Source organism: Asterias amurensis, chromosome 8 (assembly GCF_032118995.1).
Source record: "Asterias amurensis chromosome 8, ASM3211899v1".
Lineage (NCBI taxonomy): Eukaryota > Metazoa > Echinodermata > Asteroidea > Forcipulatida > Asteriidae > Asterias > Asterias amurensis.
The window spans coordinates 4,718,910-4,746,733 of record NC_092655.1 but is presented as its reverse complement, the minus strand read 5'-3'; the positions used below and the strand labels follow the sequence as shown (position 1 = coordinate 4,746,733).

Genomic DNA, 27,824 nt, shown 5'->3' with positions numbered 1-27,824 from the left:
AACAAGATTTTAAAGTAATAACATGTGTCGATAGAACACCTATATCATGGACCAAAAATGTTTAGCATTGTCATAAATCTAAAACCTTGATAACCTTCGAGCAACTGAAGCTAGGAAGACTTTACAAAGTTGGGATGCATGGTTCAGCAGGAGCACCATACAGTGTCGTGTTGAGTGAAGAGACAATCAGCTACTCCAGAATAATACTTGGAAACGAAAGAACAAACAAGAGACTTTAAACAATGACTATTTGAGATGAATAATGTTTTATTGATAACAAAATCTTATGTAATGATGAATTATGTTTGCGTTTATACCAAAATCTTATGTAATGATGAATTATGTTTGCGTTTATAACTAAAATATGCACCGTTTAAAATGCATGAAGGCCGAGTCACACTGCAGCGATAACGAAAACGATAACGATCACGACGCAGAGAGAACGCACTCTATTGGTTGAATTGTTCCATGCAGAATACGCACATGCCTATTCAACCAATGGAATGCATTCTCTTTGCGTCGTTATCGCTGCAGTGGGATCGGGCCTTGACAAAGAGCTTTTGTCTGAATTGTCATTCTCTGCCTTTCTGTTTTCTTAATATGGCATTGGATGATGAAACTTCTTTTTAAACTGAAAGTTGTATTTTTGCAGTTAAAATGCGAGCGATGTATTCTGGTGTTGGTTTATGACTAACAATAACTTTCTGAATATGTCAAAATTAACAAATCTGGCATTATTCACTGAATGAAAATTTGTAGAAACATTTAACTACAACATTTGCATTTGCAATAAATGAAGTGAGAAAATAGCCAAGTACAGACAACTTTAAAGGATACTTCAGTTTTCAATGGCAAAGAGGAAATCTGCAAATCAGCTGAAAGGTTGTAGGCAAGCTAAATAAAAAACATTTTATGTGTACTCCTGTCAAATTTGTAAAACGGGTATATCTGTTAAGTTTCTTTGATACATGCCTACATTAAACTGGGAAAAAAACTTGTAATTGTAGTTGTGTGTCAATAATATTTCAACAAACCTTCCAAGTGAAACATTCTTTCAAAAATCTTTAACCACCTCACGTCGGTATTTTTTATATATTTTCAAAGTCCAGTATTATTTCTCGGAGCGTTTTGGAGCTTCTCGAGTATAATTTTCCTTTGAAAAATATCAGTGCCACAATGAGACTCTTAACTCAACAAAGGAGAGACAACAAAAGTTCTCATAATTAGTTCTGGGATTCGATGTGTGGAAAAATTGAGTAGACATTCGTCCCCGATTTGCAGAACCTTGGCAGTGAGCCATAAAACAACAGCACAAGGGTCCGAAATCTGGGTTAAACAATATCCATTTGAAAGGGATTTTACAAGTCCATGTTTTCAGGGCCTGCTGTCGCTCATTAAATAGGTGATAACAAGCATTCTACGGTAGGTGTCTGCCTCATCACACTACACACTGGAAAGCCCAGGTGGACAAAGTGTCGGCAGTCCACATTTTGGCAGAAAATCGGAAATTGTTCCAGACGTTAACAAATGTTTGCCAGAAGTATGTCCCAAAAATATCCATCATGAAGTGGTTAAATGGCCTTTTGTTTTTAAATCTATCCCAGCATCTTTAAGTAATCTATGTGCTCTATATTTGGAAGTTTCTTAAACAAAACTGTCATTGTGTTGTTATTTGCCTGCACACTTCCTCTGGTTGGCAAAATGTGGCGCACATTGTCGGACATAAAACTGAACAGAACGAGGATGGAAATTTTGGGGTCTCTAAGATTGGGGGAGGGGGCAGTCAGGTAGTCAAACCGTGCTTCTCCATGTAATGTCTGAAACAAAAGAAGATCAGAACAAGGAATTTTAAACATGGCTTATTTTATTTAATTGTCAAATAAAAATAATAACTTTTCAAAAAGCCATTTTTCTTTACTTTTCAAATCTAGTGAAAACTAATTTCACATACCTTCGAGCGTTAAACAAAAGGGCATCTTTTCGTTCTTTGTAGGACATCTGCCGTGTCTTGGAAGATTTACCAAATGTTGGTGAGGAGAATTTTAACGACTACAAAGAAGACAAAACAGAAACTTATTCAGTATCAACACTTCAAATCATGTTGTTATGGTACGGTCAAACAGTTTGCAGATCCTGCAAAATGATTTGGTCTGTGATACCTGTGTTGATTAGAAACCAATAAAAGTAAGCCAACAAAATTGAATCTCCACAGATTGTTTTGGAGTGACTTTTGGCAATTTAGATATCCCTGGTGTCTCATTGTGAATGCTGTGGCCAGAGCCACAGTTGGTACCTGCTGCAACCTCACTAAACTAAATGGGTTCAACATTTTTGATGAAAATACCGAGACAGTTCTTCGCTGTTTTCAAGTAGACACTGTATTCAGCTGAAACTATCACTGGTGACTTTTATTGGTGATAAAAACCAATCTATGAACCTACCTTACAAAACAATCGGGATACACCAATTCAAAGATCAAATTTATTTTCAATGTACCCTTTAAAAAGCAATACATCATTCTAGAAAACTTTTGAGGGCTTCACTGACAAGGTCCCTACATTGTTTTGTATGCATTAACAATAACAAGCTATAAATACTTACACTTGGTGATGGGGTTGATGGAGGAGGGGCACAGGCTCCGCCCAACTCCTTTTGCTCTAACCGTTCTGGAGAATCAGGAGGCACTACTGATACACATCCTTCTAAGATGTTTGTTATTGTGGTATCAACACAATTTGTTATTCCTAAAAAAGGAAAATGAACAACAAATTAGAATTTTGATAATAGTTTTAGTCCTTATTGTGCTTCTGTCAGATAGCAAAAAATTCCATTTACTATTTAAATTCTGACAATCTCACTTCATATAGAAATACAGTTGGGCCTGGAGGTCGAAGGTGGCTTCTCTCCTCTTCTGATATCAATGGGACGATGGTTCCACTCTTCTAAAAGAAGGGGCCCCTTAATTGTGGAATCACAAGCTGCCATGTACTATCAGGGAAGTGACACCTACTGACACTTTCAAGCACCAAATTGAAACTCAATTTTTCTTAGTTTATGATCTGTTTGTTCCAATGTATTTTCTTGTTTTCTTTGTGTAAATTATTGAATGACAGGCGCTTTGTTCTTTATCATCATATCGCTCGCAGGCAGGATCGCCAGCCGCGTCTCCAATCTTCCCTGTCCTTTATGCAGGCAGGCAACTCTGTTGTGGTCTCTACCCCAGCATCTTTCTCAGAACACCAACAAAGCTCAACTTCTGGTCTTCCCCTCAGGTTCACCCCATGAATAGGTTCCCACAGCGCCAGATGGCTTGCAGGCAGTTTAGGGTGCCTGCAGCAGTGACCTTATAAATGACAGTATTATTATTACTCACCCAGATCTGTTCTTATTGTAGCCTCAGCGACATGTGGAAGTACTTCTTTGACCTGTTGAACCATCATGCAGAGTTGATCATTCTCAGCATCAGTCCTTGCTGCAGAGTCTCCTTGCTGGGTACTGTTAGGGGAACCAGTGGTGGATGAAGCCCCTTGGGATGGGGGAGACGGTGTAGTCTGCTGGGGAACAGGCTGTGGCCTGGTCGCTGTGGGAAAGAATTGTCTAAGTTAAGTGAAACAAAACAAACCTTAGCTAGATTTCACAAAGAGTTAAGACTAGTCTTATCTTGAGTTAGGACAAGTTACTCATAACTTAGGACCTGCTTTAAGTTTTTGGCCAAGAAATTTGCTTTAGCAGCTTTTTAAAAGTGGGCCCAGTTCAGAAGTGAAAAAAAATTGAAGAACCTTGCTATTGACTATCAACCCACCTTCTGGTTGGTAAACATAGGATCTTTTGATGTATTCAGCCTTGTCTGCACTTGTGAATGGAGTGATCTGAGTGCCTAGTTCTTGTGCCATAAGACTCTGAACACGTCTTGAATAATCATCCAAAGATTCTGAACCCAACTTTCTTTGGGACGGCAGCAATCTGTAAAAAAAGACAGCAGGTATTCAGGATTTTCATCTTTGAGAGGGAAAAGCTAAATTTATTTTGCAAAGGGCACTTCCATTAAAAAACCTTATAGGATATGGGGGGGAACTTTTGAATGAGTACCAAGGCTAAGACCAGTGCCACAGAAGACTAGGCCTCTTTGTAAATTCAGGCCTGCACATGTAAGTTAGAAATGAGGTACTTGACATGGAACTGAGTCAATATAAAGACCCTATCGAGTAAAGTACCTAATACGGAAATGTGTGAGCCAAACATATAGTGGTCTATATTAACGGATGAATATACCTTGGCCATTGTACCTACCTCACATGGAAGCGTGTGAATGGGACGAAGAGAAACCAAAAGATGTCTTTCCAGAGGCTACTGCCGAGGCTTTCAACGTTTACTCCGAGGAATGGTCTCCTCACTGTGAGGATGATTGGTTGTATTGGCTCCCCGAGGTCAAACGGCCAAGTACTGCAAACAAGTATATACTTTTATCTTAGTCTCCTGGTAAGGTAAGGTTCATTTTATTTGCAACCACATAAGGTTGGATTCAATATAAAAAAATTAAAAAACTTACAAAATACATTACAAATTTTTTAAAATCATTAAACTATGTATTTACAAGATAAAGGTACAAAAATATGTGTATACGATGACTAATGCAAGCTAGTCGGGCTGATAAGGCCTATTAAAAACTCACTCTGTGGTAGTGAAGTGAACAACAAAATCTACCTGGCAAGTAGACACACACATGGAGTTACCGCAAACCAAATATATATACTTATATCTGTTAAACACTCTTCAGCTTAGTTAGAACTTGTTGGTCACACTCAAGCAAAATTTTTAGTTCAAGATTAACTGGTCTACCTCTTGAACTAAGTTACTTACCTAAATTTCAGCATGCCAACTTGTCCATTAGTCATAGCACCTTCTGGTAGGGATGCAATAGGTACATTACTGGTAGCAAAGTGTTTCTTGAGATTACGCAGCAGGGTTGTTCTCCCATCTCTTGCCCCCATCTCTGTGTATCCCATTGCCCATGTCACATAGGTAGGTAAACTCCACACATTGGGCTACAAACACATCAACAAAATTGTGCAAATCAATCTATAAAACTAACATTTTCTGAAAATATGTGTAAAGAGACAAACTTACAAAAATATTGACATTTTCCTGGCAGGCAAGATACTTCACTAGTTATATGAGATACTTAAATACTTCACATGCCCGGTGCACTTACACAGGCAGCACAACTACACACGCAGTACACTTACTTACGCAGTGCACTTTAATACACGGGCAGTGCAATTACACAGGTAGTGCACTTACTTGCGCAGTGCACTTACACGCACCTACATGTATCCTGTGAACATTCATTTGAAAATTCAAATTTTAACTCACTACAATAGAGGGAACGACCAGGCCAATGGTCACATGATCAAATACCGAGATGTGATTGGCTACGATGACCTTTGCAGCTGGATCTCTGTTTTCTAATCCTTCATGGGAAATGACAAGACCCAGGAATAAATTCATGACACGTAGAACAATCCTGCATAAGACAACAAAAACAAGACAAACAATTTTCAAAACTTTGTGAGATTTAATCTCTGGAATTTTTCTTCTTCTCTTTAGTGTCAGTCAACAGTTAAAGCCAATAACCCAAACCACTAAATTCGGAGCTGGTTGTGGGTTCAAAACCTATTTAGCAAACCGCTGATTCACAACGCGACATTAAACCAATGTTTGTATGACAGAGATTGGCTGTTGCCAGCTTGATGTTTATATCCCCTTTCGAGAGTTTGCCGAGTTCCCTCGACCGGAAGATCATTTATAAGAAAATATATTAACAAAATCAAAAACTTCTTTATTGATCATAAATATTACCGTCTGAGAAGAGATGCTCTTGGAAGGATACATGATATGAGGAGAACATGGGCACCAATGAAGATGCGTAGTACTGTTAGGAGTACACCTATAGGCATATACATCAGCAGCAGAATACCGGCCAAACTACCACCAGTCAATCTGGAAAACAAATAACGTTTACTTTTATCAATAAATAGGGCTTGCAATTTTGCATGGTGGGAGTAAAGTAGGTCTTAGCAGAATTGGCATCTACAACTATGGCTATATGCTTAAGGGTGGTGCTAAGGACGTCCTATACCTTAAAGGAACACGTTGCCTTGGATCGGTCGAGTTGGTCTTTGAAAAACGTTTGTAACCGTTTTTTATAAAATGCATATGGGTAGAAAGATGTTGTAAAAGTAGAATACAATGATCCACACAAACATGCCTCGAAATTGCGTGGTTTTCCTTTTACCTCGTCGACTAACACGTCGGCCATTTATGGGGGTCAAAATTTTGACTCCCATAAATGGCCGACGGTGATAGTTCGCACAGTAGAAGGAAAACCACGCAATTTCGAGGCAAACTTGTGTGGATCATTGTATGCTACTTTTAAAACATCTTTCCAACCATATGCATTATATAAAAAACGGTTACAAACGCTTTTGTTTTGACCAACTCGTCCGATCCAAGGCAACGTGTTCCTTTAATATAGCTGTTCAGCCGCAAATCTGGACAATGCCTAATTAGGTGAGGTTTGTGGTTGCACCATGTTAAAATCTTGTTTGAGTTGTTTTGGTTTTGAAAAGAATCTGTGGATGACAACCCCAATTTATCAATAACGGAAGAAAATAATGCCAAGCCACAACTAGCAGCAACAGCATTAGCAAGATTTTAGCATCATCATGCATTGAAGTATAGGACCCTTAGCAACACCCAAAGTAACAGGATAGCCTGGCTGTAGCCGCCTATTGGAGCACAACCATAGGGATGGTCGGAGTGTGGATTTATCTCCGTCCCATAATGATACCTTCTACATCTTTGCACCAGTGTACCGAGAGACAACAGACAATAGACTTTGCCTATCAATAGCCAAATGCACATCCATAGCATCCCATTTGTCTTCAATGAACGGAGGAATCCACAAGACACAGGGCTGGTTGCTCAAAATTTTTACTGTATACTGTCCCAGAACTCTTTTTACAAGGCCATAATAACAAATCAGAGAAAGCTACAAAACCCTTTTTAACATCCAAAGTTAATGACCTCACCTTTCAGAACTGAATAACTGTGATACATCCATGTTCATCTTTGTTTTTATTTACTTCCAAATCCAATTCTTGATGTGGAGTTCACTCTCTTTCATCTAAGGAAAAATGGTGGAAAAAAAAACCCGTGTGAAATTATGTTTTTTAAGGTTATATAGCCGATTAGGGTTACAACTTACATGTAGGTTTAAACTAAATGTAGCCTTTGGGGCAATGTGTTACATGTATTCTTTGCTCACTCACAGTGCCACACTACAGGCAACGGCGGATCAAGCAGTAAAAAAGCAGCGCACAATAAAACTTTGTGCTGTAGCGACACACACAAAATAAATAGTTAATGCAGACACGCCCAGCGCATCAAATCAGTGCTTGTGATGGATGTCCGACGAGTATTGGTGATTATAACATAACCCTCCTCTTCCGTCGGGAGGAAGGTTACATTATCGCAACTAATGTTAGACAACTCACTCAGCGGACAACTCAATCATGAGTCAGAAAACTCCACTGGTCAGACAAGACAGCTTGACAAGCCGTTACTGAGGCATCGGTAAAAGACTAAGACTAAGAAGTAAGAGGACTCTGCGAAGTGCATAGACCAGCAGAGACAAGTTTGACCTACAGCTTACACCATTCAGCATGCTCAATCTGATCAAAAGTAGACTTGTCTTTTTAAGTTTTGGTTGGAGTACATCAGACTGTCGAGTTGTCCGAAGGATGAGTCGTCTCAACTTCCAGGAGTAACTATAGAATACAGGACCAACTTCCGTTCTCCCTCTGATCCTCGGACCTGTCCTGACGACCTTGCCTTGTGTTGTGTTTTGAATGTGATCAATTCATGCGCTTTGCAGTAGTACTATTATAATATTATTAGTAAACATCTTAAAATTACAACAAAATACACGTGGTGTTTTATCACAATTCTACTGGCTCCAGGTACACATGTGTACTTGTACATATGTGATCTCCTTTTCTTTTACAGACAAAAATGGAACTCATGTGATGGCATGGCAGCTGATGAAGTGAAAGTTGACTAAGTAGTATTCAGTGGTAATGTAGCCTATTGACAATTGTTTTGTACACGATCGGTGGCACTTTTCTTGCGCTGCTGGTAAGGTGGTAAATCCCTTCCGCAATATTTCCCAAGGTTTACAGTCCGAATTCTCACCTTAACATGTCCGAAATATGTCTACCGCACCATTCAATTAGTAATATAATAAAGTAGTTTAGAAATGACTTACGTTAATGTGATTCCAGTCCGTTTGCAGTGTGTGAAACGTATGAAAAGTCAGCACTAAATTTTAGTAAGCAGTCGTGTAATCTGGATTGGCGACCCACCGGTAGAGGGCGCTACATTTACTGTATGAAAAGCTAAATCGGAAGCTGAAGGACTACGCAAGTCTATGAAGAAACATGAATAAACATTATTTTTGTCATATAAAGCCTCTGTATAAACATAAAACAAACTGTAAAGCAAGAATAGGTTACCAGCCAGAATATCATATCTGCTGTTACTGCTTAACACTGCTGTTACTAGTTACTGGTTATCTTGCTTATAGCAATGTTTTATATTAAGTAGAATTTGTCAAGCAGCTTCTGATTAAATTGGGTCCATAAAAAACTGCTTGACAAATTTCTCTGCATGCTGCTCTGACAATACCTTTGACGAAAAGTAGGTAGGGTACCATTGAATAGCTATAGAGATCTGAGACCCTTATTTCGAATGTTATTTTGTCTCTTTATCTGTAATGAATCACAGAATACATTCATATCCAAAAGTTTTGGAAACATTTTTTTTTCTTTCTTTAAAATCCCTTGTAGAGGGCGCCAGATAAGACCAGCGGTGGCACTGCGGCGCGGTATGGTAGTGTAGTGACGACTACGACTGTTGCATTCTCGCTCGTATTTGAACGAGAAATGCTTCACGTCAAACGAAGAACTGTATTCTTTATGAAATAAAATATTTCATTAGTTTTGTTAATTAGTATTACACTCCCAACAATATAATGGTCATAAACTAAAATAAATGCCGAAACAAAATTTCGCTAACAAAAAACCCCACAATGGTCCCGGAAGTTCGAATACGCGCGAGAATACAACAGTCGTATAGTAGTCGTATCCACGCGGCTACTACACAACCACGTGGCTTGCATGTATACGTACACCGTACATACATATGTGTATACGCAGAGCGGGCCCTTTAAACCTGTGCGCGCGCACAGTCCCCCTTTTCCGACTGTTTTTCAATGAGGCCAACGTGTGAACAAAAGTGGCCAAGGTAAATGCCCAATATTTTTTCATTTTCACACATTTTCTCTTCATAAATGATTGTTAATATATCTTCAGGTATTTCTTGTTCGATAATTCAAACTGATACTCTTGCCTGACGTCTCAGAATTCCATAAATTATTAGTTTATTATTTGGTAATCAGCGGAAATTGTTTTTAAAACTGGCGACTTTACCCGCCGTAACGTATGCACGGTACATAACATGTGTGGATGGGATGGTTTAATTTTTGGGACACTTTGTTAAGGTTTTCCTGAAATATTTCTAGTGATTTGCTTGAGATGATATTTCTTGGTCGAAGGTTGCCATTCTTAATTTAGGATGGGAAACAATTGTTGCCGTGGGCTTTGACAATTCGGATTTGTTGGCCGGAATGACAAACTTAGTCCCTAACTAAAAATTAAAATAATAAAATTAATCAGTAAGTTTTAATTAGTGGGTGTTTTGTTGGATAGCTTTCGAATGGTGCCACCACTTTTCACTAATTTTTACAAAAAGGGATATTTCATCGAGGTAAATTAGATACGATATGGAATATTATTTCATATAGAATGAAAAAGTAGTGGCGCCATACGGAAACTTTTCCGTTTTCTTGAATGGTTGATTGAGCTTGTTGAGGGGGGTCCTCTCCTCCTACTAATCCAAGTTCTGGATAACTTTCCGTATGGCGCCACCACTTGTTCACTCTTTTTTTACAAAAAGGGATATCTCATTGAGGTAAATTAGATACTTTATTATTTCATATCGAATGAAAAAGTGGTGGCGCCATACGGAAACTTTTCCCAAGTTCTTAGTGCAGCCATCATGATTGTTGGCCGCAGTCATACTAAAAAAGAGAGAGATGTCAACTAGAATGTAAGTTAATTATAATTGTATGTGGAACCTGCTATAAAAGCTTTCCCACTTTCATTATGTTTTTGTTTGTTTGTCCCCCACTAAAAAAAAACCCACCCAAATAACACAATTATTAATGATAATCATAATTGAACAAGTTAATGTATATTTTTTATAACAATTACTCCAGTAATTCATAATGCATCACCAGAAAACCAAATATATGTGATGTAGCCCACCACATTTCTAATATCACTTCAAAGCATTGGGTGTCAAGCAAAACTCAGTTTATAAACTTAGTGGAAGGAATGTTTCACATAGAACTACTAGCACCAAGATCAAGAAATGACACAGAAAAGTGTTATGGAATTACCCAAGCATCTTATAACAAACGGTTTCAAACATTTTCCATTGACCAACTCACTTGATCCAAGGCAACATGTTCCTTCAAGGCTTCCGGCGCACACTGTGTTGTATTTATTTGTGAGTTTAGCTAAAAAGCTTGGATAGTAGCAGTTCTTGCATTTTATTCTACAAACAATAACAACCTTTTTTTTTCATTTTTGAAAACAAAAGAACAAATTGAAAAAACTGTCAAACGACCACCCTCCTACCAATAGACCATTCAAAACCATTCACATTCACATCTCACATTTTCCCAGTGCGAATGTACATACATTGCATTACCATTTGAACAGTGTTGATAGTGTGCTTTCCTATCACTCAAAACCATTCAAGTGGTTTTGAATGGTGCATACTCTACACATGTGTGTGCTATTACATGTACAGCGGAATGGGTGGGCTGAAGGATGGAGTTAAAATGTTTGGAAGCAATTACCCATTTCTAAGATAACCTTATTAAAGGACACGTTGCCTTCGGTCAAGTTGGGCTTTGAAAATCGTTGTAACCGCTTGTTATGATTTAAAGGCAGAGGACACTGTTGGTAATTACTCAAAATAATTATCATCATAAAACCTTTCTTGATTACGAGTAATGGGGAGAGGTTGATGGTATAAAACATTGTGATAAACAGCTCCCTCTGAAGTGATGTAGTTTTCAAGAAAGAAATAATTTTCCACGAATTTGATTTTGAGACCTCAAGTTTAGAATTTGAGGTCTCGAAATCAAGCATCTGAAAGCACACAACTTTGTGTGACAAAGGTGTTTTTTCTTTCATTATTATCTTGCAACTTCGATGACTGATTGAACTAAAATTTTCACAGGTTTGTTATTTTATGCATATGTTGAGATACAACAACTGTGACGGCTAGTCTTTGACAATTACCAATAGTGTCCACTATCTTTAAAAGTAGAACACAATGATCTACATAAACTTGCCTCGAAATTGCGTGGTATTCCTTTTACTTTGCAAACTAACAGGGTCGGCCATTTATGGGAGTCAACATAAATGGTCGGCCATTTATGGGGGTCAACATAAATGTTCAACTGTGTTATTCGACGAGGTAAAAGGAAAACCCACAATTTTGAGTATTACTAATTGTGGATCATTATATTCTACTTCTAAAATATCTTTCTGATCATATACATTTTATAACAAACAGTTACAAATGCTTTTCAAAGACCAACTCGACAGATCCAAGGCAACGTGTTCCTTTAACCAAGTGAAGAAAAAATGGACTAACCATAACCCTACCCCCCCTTCCACCCCCACTGCAGCTACATGCACTGTACCATTTAAAACCAATCACTGAAAGTCATAACATAGTGGTGTTGTTGGTTTACGACTTAAAGACGCTAGACACTGTTGGTAATTGTCAAAGACCAGTCTTCTCACTTTGTGTATCTCAACATGCATGAAATAACAAACCTGTGAAAATTTGAACTCAATCGTTCATCGAAGTTGCAAGATAATAATGAAAGAAAAAACAACCTTGTCACACGAAGTCGTTTGCTTTCAGATGCTTGATTTTGAGACCTCAAATTCTAAATCTGAGGTCTCCAAATCAAGTTTGTGGAAAATTTACTTCTTTCTCAAAAACTATGTTACTTCAGAGGGAGCCATTTCTCACAATGTTTTATACCATCAACAGCTCCCCATTACTCGTTACCAGTATGGTTTTATGCTAATATTTATTTTGAGTAATTACCAATAGTGTCCAGGGTTCTCCACAAATTTTGTCTAAGCGCTAAACCAATTCTGCACTATCGTCAAATAACGTAAACCGTTCATGCACCGTTTTCAAATTGCGCAAATAATTCATGCACGATCTGCTAATTGCACAAACAATTCCAAATCTATCACCATATTGCACATACTACTCCTGTACTATCGGCAAATTGCGCAAACTATTCATACTCAAATAGATAAACCAATTGCACAAACCACAAACCATTCCTGCACGATCGGCAGTTGCACAAACTATTCCTGCAAAATCGACTGATTGTGTAAGCAATTTTGTGCAAACCATTTCAGCTCGAACAAAACCACTTTGTGCACGATCCCCCGGAAAATAAATTGAGTTTCAGATTTGTGTCCGGGTATTTTTCAATCTCTGATCGGTCTCCAAATACCACGTTAATTTGATTTCAAGTCCTGAGAGTGTGGTAATTTTTCTGCATCAGCCACACAGAATTCCCCTGTAGATTTGCTACCACGCTCTAACCATTCTCTAATGACAGATGTTTGTTCATGAGAGGGCGCTGTATTTAACCAATAATATATCAGGGACGACTAAACCATATGATCACAGACTTGGAACCAAGTCTAATAACACGCTGTTGTCAAAATGAAGTCAGGATGCCCTGCGACACAGAGAAAAATGCACGCCAAATGTTATTACGAAATAGCCTTCTTCTGGGTACCAGTCGCTGCACACTATACAAAAAGGTAGTTGATACAGCGCATTGAATGGTGGTTTGTGTTTGTCGTGAAGTGTTTATCAAAATTGTTTTCCTGGGCGTGATATTTTTTGTCAGGGTGACAACAATTTTGTCCAGCGCGGCATTTTTTGTTCGGACAAAACCGCATGTGGAGTACCCTGGCACACTGTCCACTGCCTTTAAAACCAAACTAATATACCTTTATCATGCTGGTCAATAATGCATCCTCATAATCATTTTGCATTAGGAACCAGACTATTTTTTTCTTGCAGCCTCGGTTTGGTAACATTGGAAATAAGCCAAGATGGCTGCACCATGAAAGGTCTATAGGACTCTGTATTAGCTGCTCCACCACCATTCAAATCTATTGGGGGAATCAACCATAATTTGCACAGTTGGCACCAATAGTAGGAGGGTTTATCTATATAACACAATTTAAACCCTATGACGACTTAATTAAGAATATGTAGGTCTACATGTCTTAACTGTTTGGGTATTTCTTATACAGAGTCTACCAGCTTCAGAATGGTGCTTGATACCATAAAAGTGTTTGCTGCACTTAAAGAAAAAGTACTGGCATGTTTCCCCTCCCTGCAGTGTGGCCAGAGCTTGCAAGCACAGAGACGAGTAACAGCAGGTCTACAGCTACAACCTCAAAATGTTCAAGTGAGTCACTCTTTGAAACTTTCTTCACTTAAATGTCAGTTGATGCTTACCGAGGCCCAGCATGGCACAACAATATTTGCCTTGTTACTTATTTGCATTTTTTAAAGGCAACTTGGAGGCACCAACTTAATATTGTAATGATTATTCCCTTACGACACAAGGGTACACTTAACTGATTTAGGCTGTAAACCCAAAACAAATGTCACCAGGAGGTTGTTGCCACCTACTCCTCAAGGGATGAAACAGGGTTACCCCTTCACAGTCCATAAGGATTTAGGCATGGGTAACATCCACTAGGAGCCTGGCTATGAGAGCAAAATAAGACACCTTCCCTGACCTCAAAATAACCAATGGCACCGTTGGCAAGGTGCCCTGTGCCATTGCCCTGATGCCCTCAAAAATTAGGAAAATTTCCATGTTGCCGTGCCGTGCCCTTTTTGTCAAATTGCTAGATGCATACTCAGGCCTGATACTTCACGGAGGCAACGGAGGCGATTGCCTCAGTTCCCTCTTGCCATTGCCTTGGTGCCCTTGAAATGCTCCAGTAGAAATTTACAATTTCCTCATAAGGTGCCCTTTGCCAAAGAGAAAATGCCTTGGTGCCCTTGCCCTTTCAAAAACGAAGCATACAGCCCTGCATACTAAATGTCCGCTTGTATGTTTATACACTTTAAAAAAAAAAAATTAACCTAGTTAAATTTGGTAAATTATTGTTTTTTTGCCATGATACCCCTCAAATTCTACAAAATTGCTGTGATGCCCATCTAAGTCTGGAAAAAGCACAGCAATTGTTGCCAATTGAACACGAGGTTCAAGGCCTGCCTTGGTTCAATGACTGGGATTCAATTCAAACCCACATTCTGCTACTCTAAACACCAAGCACTCGGGTCTGGTGAACTAGACCTTTTGGCCACGACACCCCACAAACACAAGTGCATGTGAAACTAACATTTAGCTCACGATATAAATCATGCAAAAACTCTTAAGTGTCTCCAGGCTGATTGTCTCCAAGCAATTAGCGCCTCCCTTTCAAGTGTTGATACATGCATGCAATACAGACACTGTAGAGTTGTGCACCAGGCAGACCCACCAATTTGTATGCCTCATGCAATCATCAGCCCTGTACAAAAAGACGATGTGTTATTTTATGAACAAATATTATTTTAACGAGAGTGTGAGGCGTCGCAATTTAAAAAAAAAAAAAAATTCTGACGGTTATGTTTTCAAAAACGGGTCGTAAAATTTAGCGACGAGGTCATCAAAAATTCAAAATTATTTACAGGAAGGTCGTACAATCATGATTTTTCTTTTGTTTTAAACATTTTTGAGATTTGCTCGTTGGGCTTATTTGATAAACTTAAAAATGAAAATTGCTAGACATTACTTAATTTGACTAGGTCACATTTCATTGGAAAAGATAATTAATATTGAATGATTCTTGTTTATAACTGTTCCACAAAATATTTCATTTCAATAAGTCATGATCTCAATTTGATGTAAGGTAAAATTCTTTTCAAGATTGATGAGATAAATTTTACCTCTGAAAAACTCTGACCCCAACTAGCAGTGTTTTAGCTAGGATTTGGAAAAGTTTGAGTGCAAATAAAAAAACATTGTGTGTATTTTTTTTTCACTGAAAATCTACACAGAGCACAGACAGCTTTTTTAATGTCTTAATTAGACATTACTCAGTGCATGTAGGTACAGGCAACTCGCGTTTGTTATTTTAAATAATGGTGATACCAATCAACACAAATATTCAATGATATACATTATGCTAAACAACAAAGTTTTTAAATATTTGTACTTCATATTTATGTCTTGGCCAGTGATGTAGCTAGGACATTCTTAATGGTGAGCATCTGAATTTAAATTTATTATAAGGATTGTTTTCAGGGCTAAATATTAACATTCCAATCACTTATTTTGCACAATGTGCAAAATGCACATCTTGTAAGATTCAAGAATCACAATTTTAAAACATAATACAATTAATACAACAATGTTTTAATACAAAATAATTGCGATGAATTTGTAAACAGACTGTTTGTGAAATAGGGCAAATAATAAAATTATCTTAGTGGCTGGCTGAGTGTAACTTGTCAATAAAGAGGGAAGCTTACCTTTACATTATTCTAACTTTGTATCTCCTGTCTTTCTTTTGAGCCCACAATTTTACTGCCTCAATATATGGAAACTCATCACAAGGGGGTCCATTGAGGGAAATATGCATGAGGCAATCCAGGCTGTCTTCTCTGAGAAAGCTCGCTCACACTCGGCAGTATGAGGAGGCAATGTTCTGTAGGTTGTGGCAAGTTTAGCAATGTTTAGAAACAGAGGCCAGTTGTTGTGAAACTAAAATGTCAAGAAAGTTGCATGGACCTGGTGCAGTTGCTGCTGGTTGAAGACAATCAATATAGTGTTTGATATCTGTCACTTCCACTGATGTCTCATCATTGTCTAGGCCAAATTGTTCTGTCAAAATGGTGACTGATTTTGATAACTCTGCCTCCCTCTGTTGTTCTACATAACAAGACTTGTCAGCAAATTGTCCAAATGCTTCAATTACATTGTTATTCTTGAATCTGTCCGAGATGTTTTCTTTGAGTTTTTCAAGGAAAGGCCTTTTAACACTGGTGTCAAATGCTGATGCAGAGAGTTTTGCTTCTTCATTATCTATTTTGAAGCCATTTTTGCCGAAACTACCTAAAAACTAAACTTTGGAAGTTGTCATCATAGGTTGGTTTGTCCTTCTTTGATTCAAGTGCATTTATGGTTGCCTTTTGGGAGAGTTCAATCTGTACAAAATCTATGGCCTCTGTTTGAAATTGACAACTGAGTCTGTTGATAGTTGAAAGAACATCACAGAGGAGGAGGAGGATGGCGATTAATTAAATTTTCTTCATCATGTGAAAAAGTCTAACTGCCACATGGTCTCCTCTCTCAGCACCCTCTCTCTCCAGACTTACAAGAACACTTGGAAGGATTTTTTTTAAATCCAATACACACTTGCCTAATGCCAGCCATCCAGAAGCAATTGGGTCTAACACTTTTCCTGTTTCTCCTGATCCAGCATCTAGCGAATTCTTGAGAAGCTTCTGCACAGATTCTAAGCCCTTGGTCCTCACAGCACTTCTTGAGTAGAAGTCATGAAGTTTATGTACTACTCTTGAACCGGACAATTGCTGGAAAAGAGTTTCCTGCTTTGGAATCCGCCAGATTTAATTTGTGGGCTGCGCAGTGCTGTCCTAATGCTTTTACAGTTTTGTCTTTATCAATTTGCTTGGCTATTTGCACACCTACTATTCTTCTGACTGCTCCGTTTAGTTGTCCGACCATAACATCAGCACCTTCTGTGCCTAAGCCGACCAGCCTCTCATAAGGCAGCTGGTTTTCCTCGATGTAGCCGGTTACTTTCTTACAAATCTTATTAGCGTTTAAGCTTAGTGCAGTCAATTCATTACCATCACCTTTATCGCTGTCCAGACAGTCGATTATTTTCAGAAATGTTGTTACTATTTCCCTATTTTCTTGTTTTCTTGTACATATCTAGCATGGATAACCGTTTGCTCAATGGTGCTTATATCAGTTGTTTCATCAAACATCAGGGAGTAATACTTGTTTTCTCTCAATTTGTTAAGTATTTGTACTTCACTGAGACACATAAGAAATTCCCCAATGGATGTTTGTTGAAGTGCCCTGGGCATTCTCCCCTTTGCATATTTTGCTCTTAATATTTAATCCAAGCTGTCTTAATAAGTCAAGCAATTTCTCAAACTTAGTAGTAGGATGTTCTTGGCTAAAAAGTAGAGGCACTGGAAAACCTTGACCATATTGTCTCTGCTAATTTCCTTCAGTTTTAAAAGCAACTCACCAATGTGTGAAGAAACTTGGCTTTGCAAGTGGACTGCAACAGAATCACAATGTTCCACTCGCAGCCTGACGCATCCTACTTTGTTCCATGTATCGCGTCCAAAGGGTCTCTTGTCAAACTGTTGGCAATATAGGCAGAACATGCCTGAACCAGGAACATAATTCAACCAAGGCTGATTAACTTTCCACTTCGCATCAAATGCTAAGGCAAGTTTCTGCTGTTTACTTGTATCCCGTGATGAAGTTGAACTTGCAGGTAAAAAAGATTGGAGGATGAGAGCAGTATGTCTGGTGGTAGTACAGCTTCAGTTTCAGTAAGCACTAACTGATACTGAAGCTGTACCACCACCAGACATACTGCTCTCATCCTCCAATCTTTTTCCCTTTCCAAAAAAATCATCAAGCTTACCTTACGTTATTTTACGTTGCGCAGCCATCTTTGAGTACACGAATCTCAATCAATTTAAAACCCAGCGCGCTGTCAACACAAGCATGACAACAGGTGGACGAAGCGATCGTGTTTACATGCCTATATCCGGGATACGCGAACTGGTAAACTAGACTTTACACACCCCTTGCCCTTGTACTATTGTGTGGTGAACCTGTTTGTGTGTACATGTAATGCGTGAAATTCCCGCGAAAACCTCACGCGACTTGTAGTGCACTCTATGGTTCACCACAGCACGCGCTTTGTACGCCACATTTTCCAAACGTTTTTTTACGGTTTAGAAAGCGTCACATGGTATGTCTTAGTTTGACTAGAAAAGGCGGCGGTGTGATGATGCATCGTTTGTGATAGTTCTAGCACTATCACACAGCCAGCGTTGTAGCTAGGACATTTTTAGTGGTGGGCGCAGCTGATTTTAAACTTGGTCAGGAATTGCGAGCAGTGCGCACGTACTTTGTTGTAAGGATCGTTTTCAGGGCTAAATATTAACATTCCAATTGTGCCAAATGCACATTATGTAAGATTCAAGAATCACAATTTTTAAGTATAATGACAATTGTCATTACAAAAATATTTTTGTAAATGTGTTAATACAAAATAATTCTGATGCATTTGTTGTGGACAGACTGTTTTTGAAATAGTTTCTGCTGTTTGCTTGTTGTAATCCCGCCGCGATGAAGTTGAACTTGAACTTTGAAGGTGGAGTAACTGTCTCGATAGTCTCAGGTACAGTTTCATTCTCAGCACTAACTGAAGCTGTACGAGATACTTTTATATCATCTTCCAATCTTTTCCCGTTTTCCAAAAAAGTCGTCCAGCTTACCGTACGTTGCGAGGCCATCTAAAAATTTACACAGAGCGCGCTGTCACACGTGTGGATGAAGCAAACGTGTTTACATGCCTACATCCGGGACACGCGAACTCGCACACTAGACTTTACACAGCCCTTGTACTGTTGTTTTATGGCGATACTGTTTGTGTGTACATGGAATGCGTGAAGTCCCCGCGAAAACCTCACGACTAGACTTGTAGTGCACTCTAGGGTCTACCACAGCGCGCGCTGGTGTACACCACATGTACATACATACATCGTGTACATGTGCACGGTACCAGCACTGCTGTCAGCCTCTGTGTATAGACGGTACGCTTTCTACAAATGTCGGGGCACATTTCACGAAGAAAACTTCACAAGATGGCAAGAGGCGTGGGAAAACACGTTTGAGATTTTTATTGCTTGTAATTCTGGCTCAAAAAAATTACAAACTGCATTTGAAATGACAAAACACGAAAAAACATGACATGTTAGTCTTGTAATGTGATCAATATCAGTAGAACTTTTACTTTTTTATTAATTTTGGGGAAAATTTTGTGGTGGACGGCAGTCTATTTTTCAGCTGAAGTGCCGGGCGGAAATTGTCAGTGCTGGGCGGGCCCGCCCGCCCACAAGCCTTTTATTTCTATCTGAAAGCACACAAATTTGTTTAAAGCCATTATACACTTTCGGTAAATAGTGTTGTCAAAGTCCCACACTTTGTGTCACAACTTATATATAAAATAACAAACCTGTGAGAATTTAGGGTCAATCGGTCATCGGAGTCGGGAGAAAATAACGGGAAAACCCATTCTTGTTTCCGCTCGTTTCACCGTGTCATGACATGTGTTAAAAAAAAAATGTAATTCTGGCTAACGAGAATTTGTATTGTTTTAATGTTTTCTCAAAAAGTAAAGCATTTCATGGAATAATATTTTAAGAGAAGTCTTTCACCATTACCTTCTGTAAACCCTGTAAATTATTTGTAATTCTGTGAACTTTTGGGGGGTTTTCTGTACCGAAAGGGTATAATGGCTTTAACAAGCGTACTCGCAACTTCAATGACCGATTAATCCCAAATTTTCACAAGCTTGACAATTACCAAACTTTGCTGGAGGAAAAATCCTTCCTTCTGCAGAAGATTGGCATGCCTTCAGACAGATGCAAGTGTGGCATCCAACACACAGTTCAATGTAGCTTTAAATGTCAACTTTTACTGTATAGCAATTGTTCTCTTTCAGATGACTGCCCAGGATATCCATCACGTCTTGTTCTGGAAGGTGAAGTAGATGAACCGTTCATACAGTTGAGATGTCCACCTACTAGGATGGAAATGATCACCAGATGCATTGGACAGGGATCTTGACGTCTCCAGACTCTCACGATGGCTGCCTTCCACTTGAAGCTTTTGGCCAACTGAGACATAATTTGGAGGAGCAATCTTCAAAGGTAAGGCAGAATTTAATAAATAAGTCAGTGAGTGAATAATGGGATTGTTGCTGGTGCTCTCTATTCTCATGTTATCAAATCCATTGCTCAGTGTTTGAGCAAATTACTGAAATTAAAAGTAAAAGAAGCATCAGGAGATGTTTAATTATTCAAATTTAATAATTTTAACAGCTGTCCTCTGGAGGCTGTTACCGTTACCAAAGCAATCAGCATAACAAGCTCGAGTGTAAGGGTTTTAAGAGTTAAATCTTGCAATACTGGAACTGATGTTCCTTTCCCCTGATCCGGAAATCACATGACAGAGAAGTGTTTAATATGAAGGTTTGATTCAATGCATTCTTTAATTTAACAAAAAGAGTACCATCTACATAAAGACACTGGACACTATAAAATGACAAAGCTGTAAAAATTTGCGCTTAATTGGTCATCTAAGTTGCTAGATAACTATGAAAGAAAGAACACCCTTGCCACACGAAGTTGTGTGCTTTCAGATGCTTGATTTCGAGACCTCAAAATATAATTCTGAAGTCTCTAAATAAAAAAAATTGAAAATTACTTCTCTCTTTAAAACTACGTCACTTTAGAGGTAGCCGTTTCTCACAATGTTTTACACTACCAGCCTCTCACGTTACTCGTTACCAAGTAAGGTTTTATGCTTAAAATTACTTTGAGTAACTACCAATAGTGATCACTGCCTTAAAGTCATAATATAGGATGGTTCTTTGCTGAGGGAGAAATATTTCCTTCTAAGATTGGCATGCCTTCAGCCAGAAGCAAGAGTGGCATTCATCAAACAGTTTTTCTAAGAACCTTTACTTACTCTTGGTCTCTAGTACTTTTTCTCTTCCAGATGGCTGCCCAGGATATCCACCACGTCTTGTTCTGGAAGGTGAAGTAGATGAACCATCCATACAGTTGAGATGTCCACCTACTAGGATGGAAATGATCACCAGATGCATTGGACAGGGATCTTGACGTCTCCAGACTCTCACGATGGCTGCCTTCCACTTGAAGCTTTTGGCCAACCGAGACATAATTTGGAGGAACAATCTTCAGAGGTAAGGCAGGGTATTTAATAAATAAGTCAGTGGGTGAATAATGGGATTGTTGCTGTTGCTCTCTTGTCTCATGGTATCAATATCCATAAATTGTTGTCATGATGTTGCATCAAGGGTGCTGAGAGGTAGTCAAACGTTTTTCTTAGGTAGCCCTACAGAGTAATCAAACCACTACTTAAGGTATTTATTATTCAAAGATTAGACGTCTCGTGAGAATGTCACACCAGAGACACTTTATTGTGGCATTGCTGTTTACTTCTTTTATGTGGACTAATTTTCAAGGATTGGAATGACAATTTTATGAGATTTTGGCTCTTTTACTGAGCTACATAATGTTTTAAAAAACTTATAGTTGCAAATGGTTTAGTTTGTTTGTGTTGTAGAAGGTTTAGCATCTTCCAAGAGATCTACTCACAAACAAGTAGATGTCCAAGATCAACCCTTGAGAGAGGACTGCAATCTTCAGTTTAAGGTGAATTCCTTAAAGGCAGTTGAAACTTGGTAATTATTCAAAATAATTATTAGCATAAAACCTTAGTTGGTAATGACTAATGGGGAGAGATTAATGGTATAAATCATTGTGAGAAGTGGCTCCCTCTGAAAAGGAGTAGTTTCCAAGAAAGAAGTAATGTTCCATGAATTTGATTTTGAGACCTCAGATTTAGAATTTGACATCTCGAAATCAAGCATCTGAAAGCACACAACTTCTTGTGACAAGGGTGATTTTTCTTTCATTATTATCTCGCAACTTCGATGACCAGTTGAGCTCAAATTTTCACAGGTTTGTTATTTTGTGCATATGTTGAGATACACCAAGTGAGAAGAATGGTCTTTGACAATTACCAATAGTGTCCACTGTCTTTAAACCACCCAAAGAGCAGAATACTCCATTGCTTATATTAATACCTCTGCTTCTCGACAAAGCTCTATAGTATTTGTGCAGAATGTTTGGGTTACAATTTATTCAAAGATGTGTACATGTATTTCAGTCATTTCAGAGTTTACAGGAATGAAGGTTTGTTTCTTTACTTTTTCATGTGGGGTATTTCATGTGAAATGCTTGGTAGGTAACTTTTAAAACTGGATGTTGAACCAAAATATCAAGACAAATCATCGGCTGTTTATAATTAAAATTTTGCTTGTCTAAGCGTATTGCAAGATGGTTTCATTCTGAGAGCTCGTTTATACACCATTCTGTTTGATTGAATGATTTGTCTCCATTTAATTGTGATTGAAAGTGTCCAATAAAATCCAACAGTAAAAGCAAATGAACTTAACAGTCGGTTTTTGTCGGCACGGCACTCAAATTTAAATTGTGCGTGTCAAATTGTTCACTCTGAGAGCTTACTGGTAAACCAGTTTGTGACTGCTTTCAAAAAACCAGTAGGTAAAAGCAAGTTAGCTGAATTTAAATGTTTAAATGATGGCTAAAACACTAAGTCTGGCAAGTTTATATAGATTTGTTTGTATTGTACTTAGACTGAGGATCTCCAAAGACATGTACCTTTCAACAAGAAGATGTCCAAGACTAGCCAAGATGTAGGAGCTGGCAGTAAAAGGTAAATTCCCAACATACACTGTCACCCTATACCCCTGGTTCAAAATGGAGCTCTGTAATAATTGTGCAGAATGTCTGTTGTTAGTCAGGTCTTAACAGATGTTAAAAACAGTTATTTCTTGTGGTATTACAATTCTTGTTATATTACAAAAGTGGTTTGAATTGAAACAGACTGGCATGGTTGTGTTGTTTATATAGGGATACTTGGATATTGCATGGTAAACGCCACGGTTAGTACAAGTTCTTGGTTTTTAGCAACTCAAATTTTGGTGTATCATTTGCTGGATGAGTTTCATTTTAAAAGCTCTCTGCTGAGTAAAGTTCATTACAAACCCCTATGAAAACAGTTTCAGGCAATTGATGTTCCCAACTTGTGCAGTACTCCCTTCCCTTCCCTTCACATTGTTCTTAAAATCTTTTAAATCTTCTTAGCCTTCTTTAATGTTTGTTCATGCAATTTATTAAGTTATTGTTAAGGGAAAATAAACTTATCTTAAAATGTTTTACTGCCAATGTTTTACTGCTTGTGTTGCAGCAAGGCTTGGTACCTCCAAATACATCTACCCCTCAACAAACCAAGACTGGCCAACAATACAGGAGCTGCACAATCCAGTGAAAGGCAAGTTATATTTTGAACATTTACCTATGCATGTTTTTGTTTTTTCTATTTTCTATAGAATGACGAACCATGCAGAGAAATTTTGTATGATGTTTGGCAAATGTTTTCCGCTATGACCCAACTATGACCCAGCCACTATGACCCAAGACCTTAACCCAGTGTTACTATAGTGATTGAGGTTCTCCCCTTGCTCCCAGGCTAGCGCCTATGGCATTCCTCACAGCTGGGGGGACTCTTTGGTGAATAGACTGGCTGTTGTAAGAGGCAGCACAGCTAGGGGGACTCTTGGCAGAATGTAAGAGGCAAGTGGTTCTAATGTGTCTTCCTTGTGCAGTACTCCCTTCTCTTGCTCCTGGCTAGCCTCTATCGCAGTCATTACAGCTGAGGTTGTCTAAGGGAGCGTACTGGCTATCAAAAGAGGCAACACAACTATAGTTCTGAGGTGTCTTCTTTGGGCTATAGCCCTTAATTCCTATTTGTGATCACTGATAATGCAAATTCATAAATTAATGCAAATTCATAATTTTTCTTGTGTTGCAGAAAGGCTTGCTATCTCCAAATACATCTAACCATCAACAAGTCAAGACAGGCGTTTGATAAGAGAGGCTGCACAATCCAGTGAAAGGTTAAGTTCCCCAAATAATACTTTGAAAATTTACCTCTGACTGTTATTGCTCTTGACATAAATTAATATTAATCATTTTCTATATAAGGACGAGACATGCAAAGAAATGTGTACGTTGTTTGGCAAATGTTTTCCGCCAAGTCAACTATGACCCAGCCCTCTCTTCCTAGAGCCAAACCTGACTGGTGCTTGGCACACGACAACAAGACCTTAACCCAGTGTCGACAGTCTCCCCTTGCTCCAAGCTAGCCCCTATATGGCAGTCCTTAACAGCTGGGGGGCGACTCTTGTGGGAATATATATTGACTGTTGTAAGATGCAACACTGCTATATTTCTAATGTGTCTTTTTTATGCGGTACCCCCTCATAACTGGCTAGCCTCCATGGCATTCTTTACAGCTGGAAAGACTCTGGGGGTAATATACTGACTGTTGTAAGATGCAACGCTGCTATATTTCTAATGTTTCTTCTTCAGGCAGTACCCCCTTTGCTCCTGGCTAGCCTTCATGGCATTCTTTACAGCTGGAAAGACTCTGGGGGTAATATACTGACTGTTGTAAGATGCAACACTGCTATATTTCTAATGTTTCTTCTTCAGGCAGTACCCCCTTTTGCTCTTGGCTAGCCTTCATGACATTCTTTACAGCTCAGACCACCCTGGGGGAATATACTGACTGTTGTAAGATGCAACGCTGCTATATTTCTAATGTTTCTTCTTCAGGCAGTAGCCCCCTTGCTCCTGGCTAGCCTTCAAGGCATTCTTTACAGCTGGAAAGACTCTGGGGGTAATATACTGACTGTTGTAAGATGCAACACTGCTATATTTCTGATGTTTCTTCTTCAGGCAGTACCCCCATTTGCTCCTGGCTAGCCTCCATGGCATTCTTTACAGCTGGGCGGACTCTGGGGGAATATACTGACTGTTGTAAGATGCAATGCTGCTATATTTCTAATGTTTCTTCTTCAGGCAGTAGCCCCCTCGCTCCTGGCTAGCCTTCATGGCATTCTTTACAGCTGGGAGCACTCTGGGGGGGAAAATACTGACTGTTGTAAGATGCAGCGCTGCTATATTTCTAATGTTTCTTCTTCAGGCAGTACCCCCTTTGCTCCTGGCTAGCCTTCATGGCATTCTTTAGAGCTGGGAGGACTCTGGTGGAATATACTGACTGTTGTAAGATGCAGCACTGCTATATTTCTAATGTTTCTTCTTCAGGCAGTACCCCCTTTGCTCCATGCTAGCCTTCATGGCATTTTTTACAGCTGGGAGGACTCTGGGGGAATATACTGACTTGTAAGATGCAACACTGCTATTTTTCTAATGTTTCTTCTTCAGGCAGTACCCCCTTTGCTCATTGCTAGCCTTTATGGCATTCTTTACAGCTAGGAGGACACTGGGGGAATATACTGACTGTTGTAAGATGCAACACTGCTATTTTTCTTATGTTTCTTCTTCAGGCAGTACTCCCTTGCTCCTGGCTAGCCTTCATGGCATTCTTTAGAGCTTGGAGGACTCCGGGGGAATATACTGACTGTTGTAAGATGCAACGCTGCTATATTTCTATTGTTTCTTCTTCAGGCATTACCCCCTTTGTTCCTGGCTAGCCTTTATGGCATTCTTTACAGCTAGGAGGACTCTGGGGGAATATACTGACTGTTGTAAGATGCAACACGGCTATATTTCTAATGTTTCTTCTTCAGGCAGTACCCCCTTTGCTCCTGGCTAGACCTCATGGTATTCTCTAAAGCCTGGTCGACTCTGGGGGAATGTACTGACTGTTGTAAGATGCATCGCTGCTATATTTCTATTGTTTCTTCTTCAGGCAGTACCCCCTCGCTCCTGGCTAGCCTTCATGGCATTCTTTACAGCTCGGAGCACCCTGGGGGAATATACTGACTGTTGTAAGATGCAACACTGCTATATTTCTAATGTTTCCTCTTCAGGCAGTACCTCCTTTGCTCCTGGCTTGCCTTCATGGCATTCTTCACAGCTGGGAGGACTCTGGGGGAATATACTGACTGTTGTAAGAACAACGCTGCTATATTTCTAATGTTTCTTCTTCAGGCAGTACCCCCTTTGCTCCTGGCTAGCCTCCATGACATTCTTTACAGCCTGGTCGACTCAGGGGGAATATACTGACTGTTGTAAGATGCAACACGGCTATATTTCTAATGTTTCTTCTTCAGGCAGTACCCCCCTTGCTCCTGGCTAGCCTTCATGACATTCTTTACAGCCTGGTCGACTCTGGGGGGAATATACTGACTGTTGTAAGATGCAACACTGCTATATTTCTAATGTTTCTTCTTCAGGCAGTACCTCCTTGTTCCTGGCTAGCCTTCATGGCGTTCTTTACAGCTGGGGGACTCTGGGGGAATATACTGTCTGTTGTAAGATGCAACACGGCTATATTTCTAATGTTTCTTCTTCAGGCAGTACCCCCTTGCTCCTGCCTAGCCTTCATGGCATTCTTTTGAGCTTGGATGACTCTGGGGGAATATACTGACTGTTGTCAAATGTAACGCTGCTATGTTTCTATTGTTTCTTCTTCAGGCAGTACCCCCCTTTGCTCCTGGCTAGCCTTCATGGCATTCTTTACAGCCTGGTTGACTCTGGGGGGAATATACTGTCTGTTGTAAGATGCAACACTGCTATATTTCTAATATTTCTTCTTCAGGCAGTACCCCCTTTGCTCCTGGCTAGCCTTCATGGCATTCTTTACAGCTGGGAGGACTCTGGGGGAATATACTGACTGTTGTAAGATGCGACACTGCTATATTTCTAATGTTTCTTCTTCAGGCAGTACCCCCTTTGCTCCTGGCTAGCCTTCATGGCATTCTTTACAGCCTGGTCGACTCTGGGGGGAATATACTGACTGTTGTAAGATGCAACGCTGCTGTATTTCTAATGGTTCTTCTTCAGGCAGTACCCCCTTTGCTCCTGGCTAGCCTCCATGGCATTCTTTACAGCCTGGTCGACTCTGGGGGGAATATACTGACTGTTGTAAGATGCAACACTGCTATATTTCTAATGTTTCTTCTTCAGGCAGTACCCCCCCCCCCCCTCCCTTGCTCCTTGCTAGCCTTCATGGCATTCTTTACAGCCTGGTCGACTCTGGGGGAATATACTGACTGTTGTAAGATGCAACACGGCTATATTTCTAATGTTTCTTCTTCAGGCAGTACCCCCTTTGCTCTTGGCTAGCCTTCATGGCTTTCTTTACAGCCTGGTCGACTCTGGGGGAATATACTGACTGTTGTAAGATGCAACACTGCTATATTTCTAATTTGTCTTCTTCAGGCAGTATCCCCCTTGCTCCTGGCTAGCCGTCATGGCGTTCTTTACAGCTGGGGGACTCTGGGGGAATATACTGTCTGTTGTAAGATGCAACACTGCTATATTTCTAATATTTCTTCTTTAGGCAGTACCCCCTTTGCTCCTGGCTAGCCTCCATGGCATTCTTAAGAGCTTGGAGGACTCTGGGGGAATATACTGACTGTTGTAAGATGCAACACTGCTATGTTTCTACTGTTTCTTCTTCAGGCAGTACCCCCTTTGCTCCTGGCTAGCCTTCATGGCATTCTTTACAGCCTGGTCGACTCTGGGGGGAATATACTGACTGTTGTAAGATGCAACGCTGCTGTATTTCTAATGGTTCTTCTTCAGGCAGTACC

General features: G+C 39.5%; 1 protein-coding gene across 1 annotated transcript; it reads right to left on the bottom strand.

Annotated features, from left to right (window-relative positions):
- Nucleotides 1-21: 21 nt before the first annotated feature.
- Nucleotides 22-8,434, bottom strand: LOC139940942 (lipid droplet-regulating VLDL assembly factor AUP1-like). Its single transcript, XM_071937348.1, has 11 exons — nucleotides 8,327-8,434; nucleotides 7,092-7,186; nucleotides 5,860-6,000; nucleotides 5,374-5,524; nucleotides 4,861-5,045; nucleotides 4,291-4,443; nucleotides 3,803-3,963; nucleotides 3,374-3,580; nucleotides 2,602-2,744; nucleotides 1,952-2,049; nucleotides 22-1,817 (listed from the first exon to the last, which is right to left on the bottom strand). The coding sequence occupies exons 2-11, from the start codon at nucleotides 7,127-7,129 to the stop codon at nucleotides 1,784-1,786; spliced, it is 1,311 nt and encodes a 436-aa protein (XP_071793449.1). The 5' UTR covers nucleotides 7,130-7,186; nucleotides 8,327-8,434; the 3' UTR covers nucleotides 22-1,783.
- Nucleotides 8,435-27,824: the final 19,390 nt, after the last annotated feature.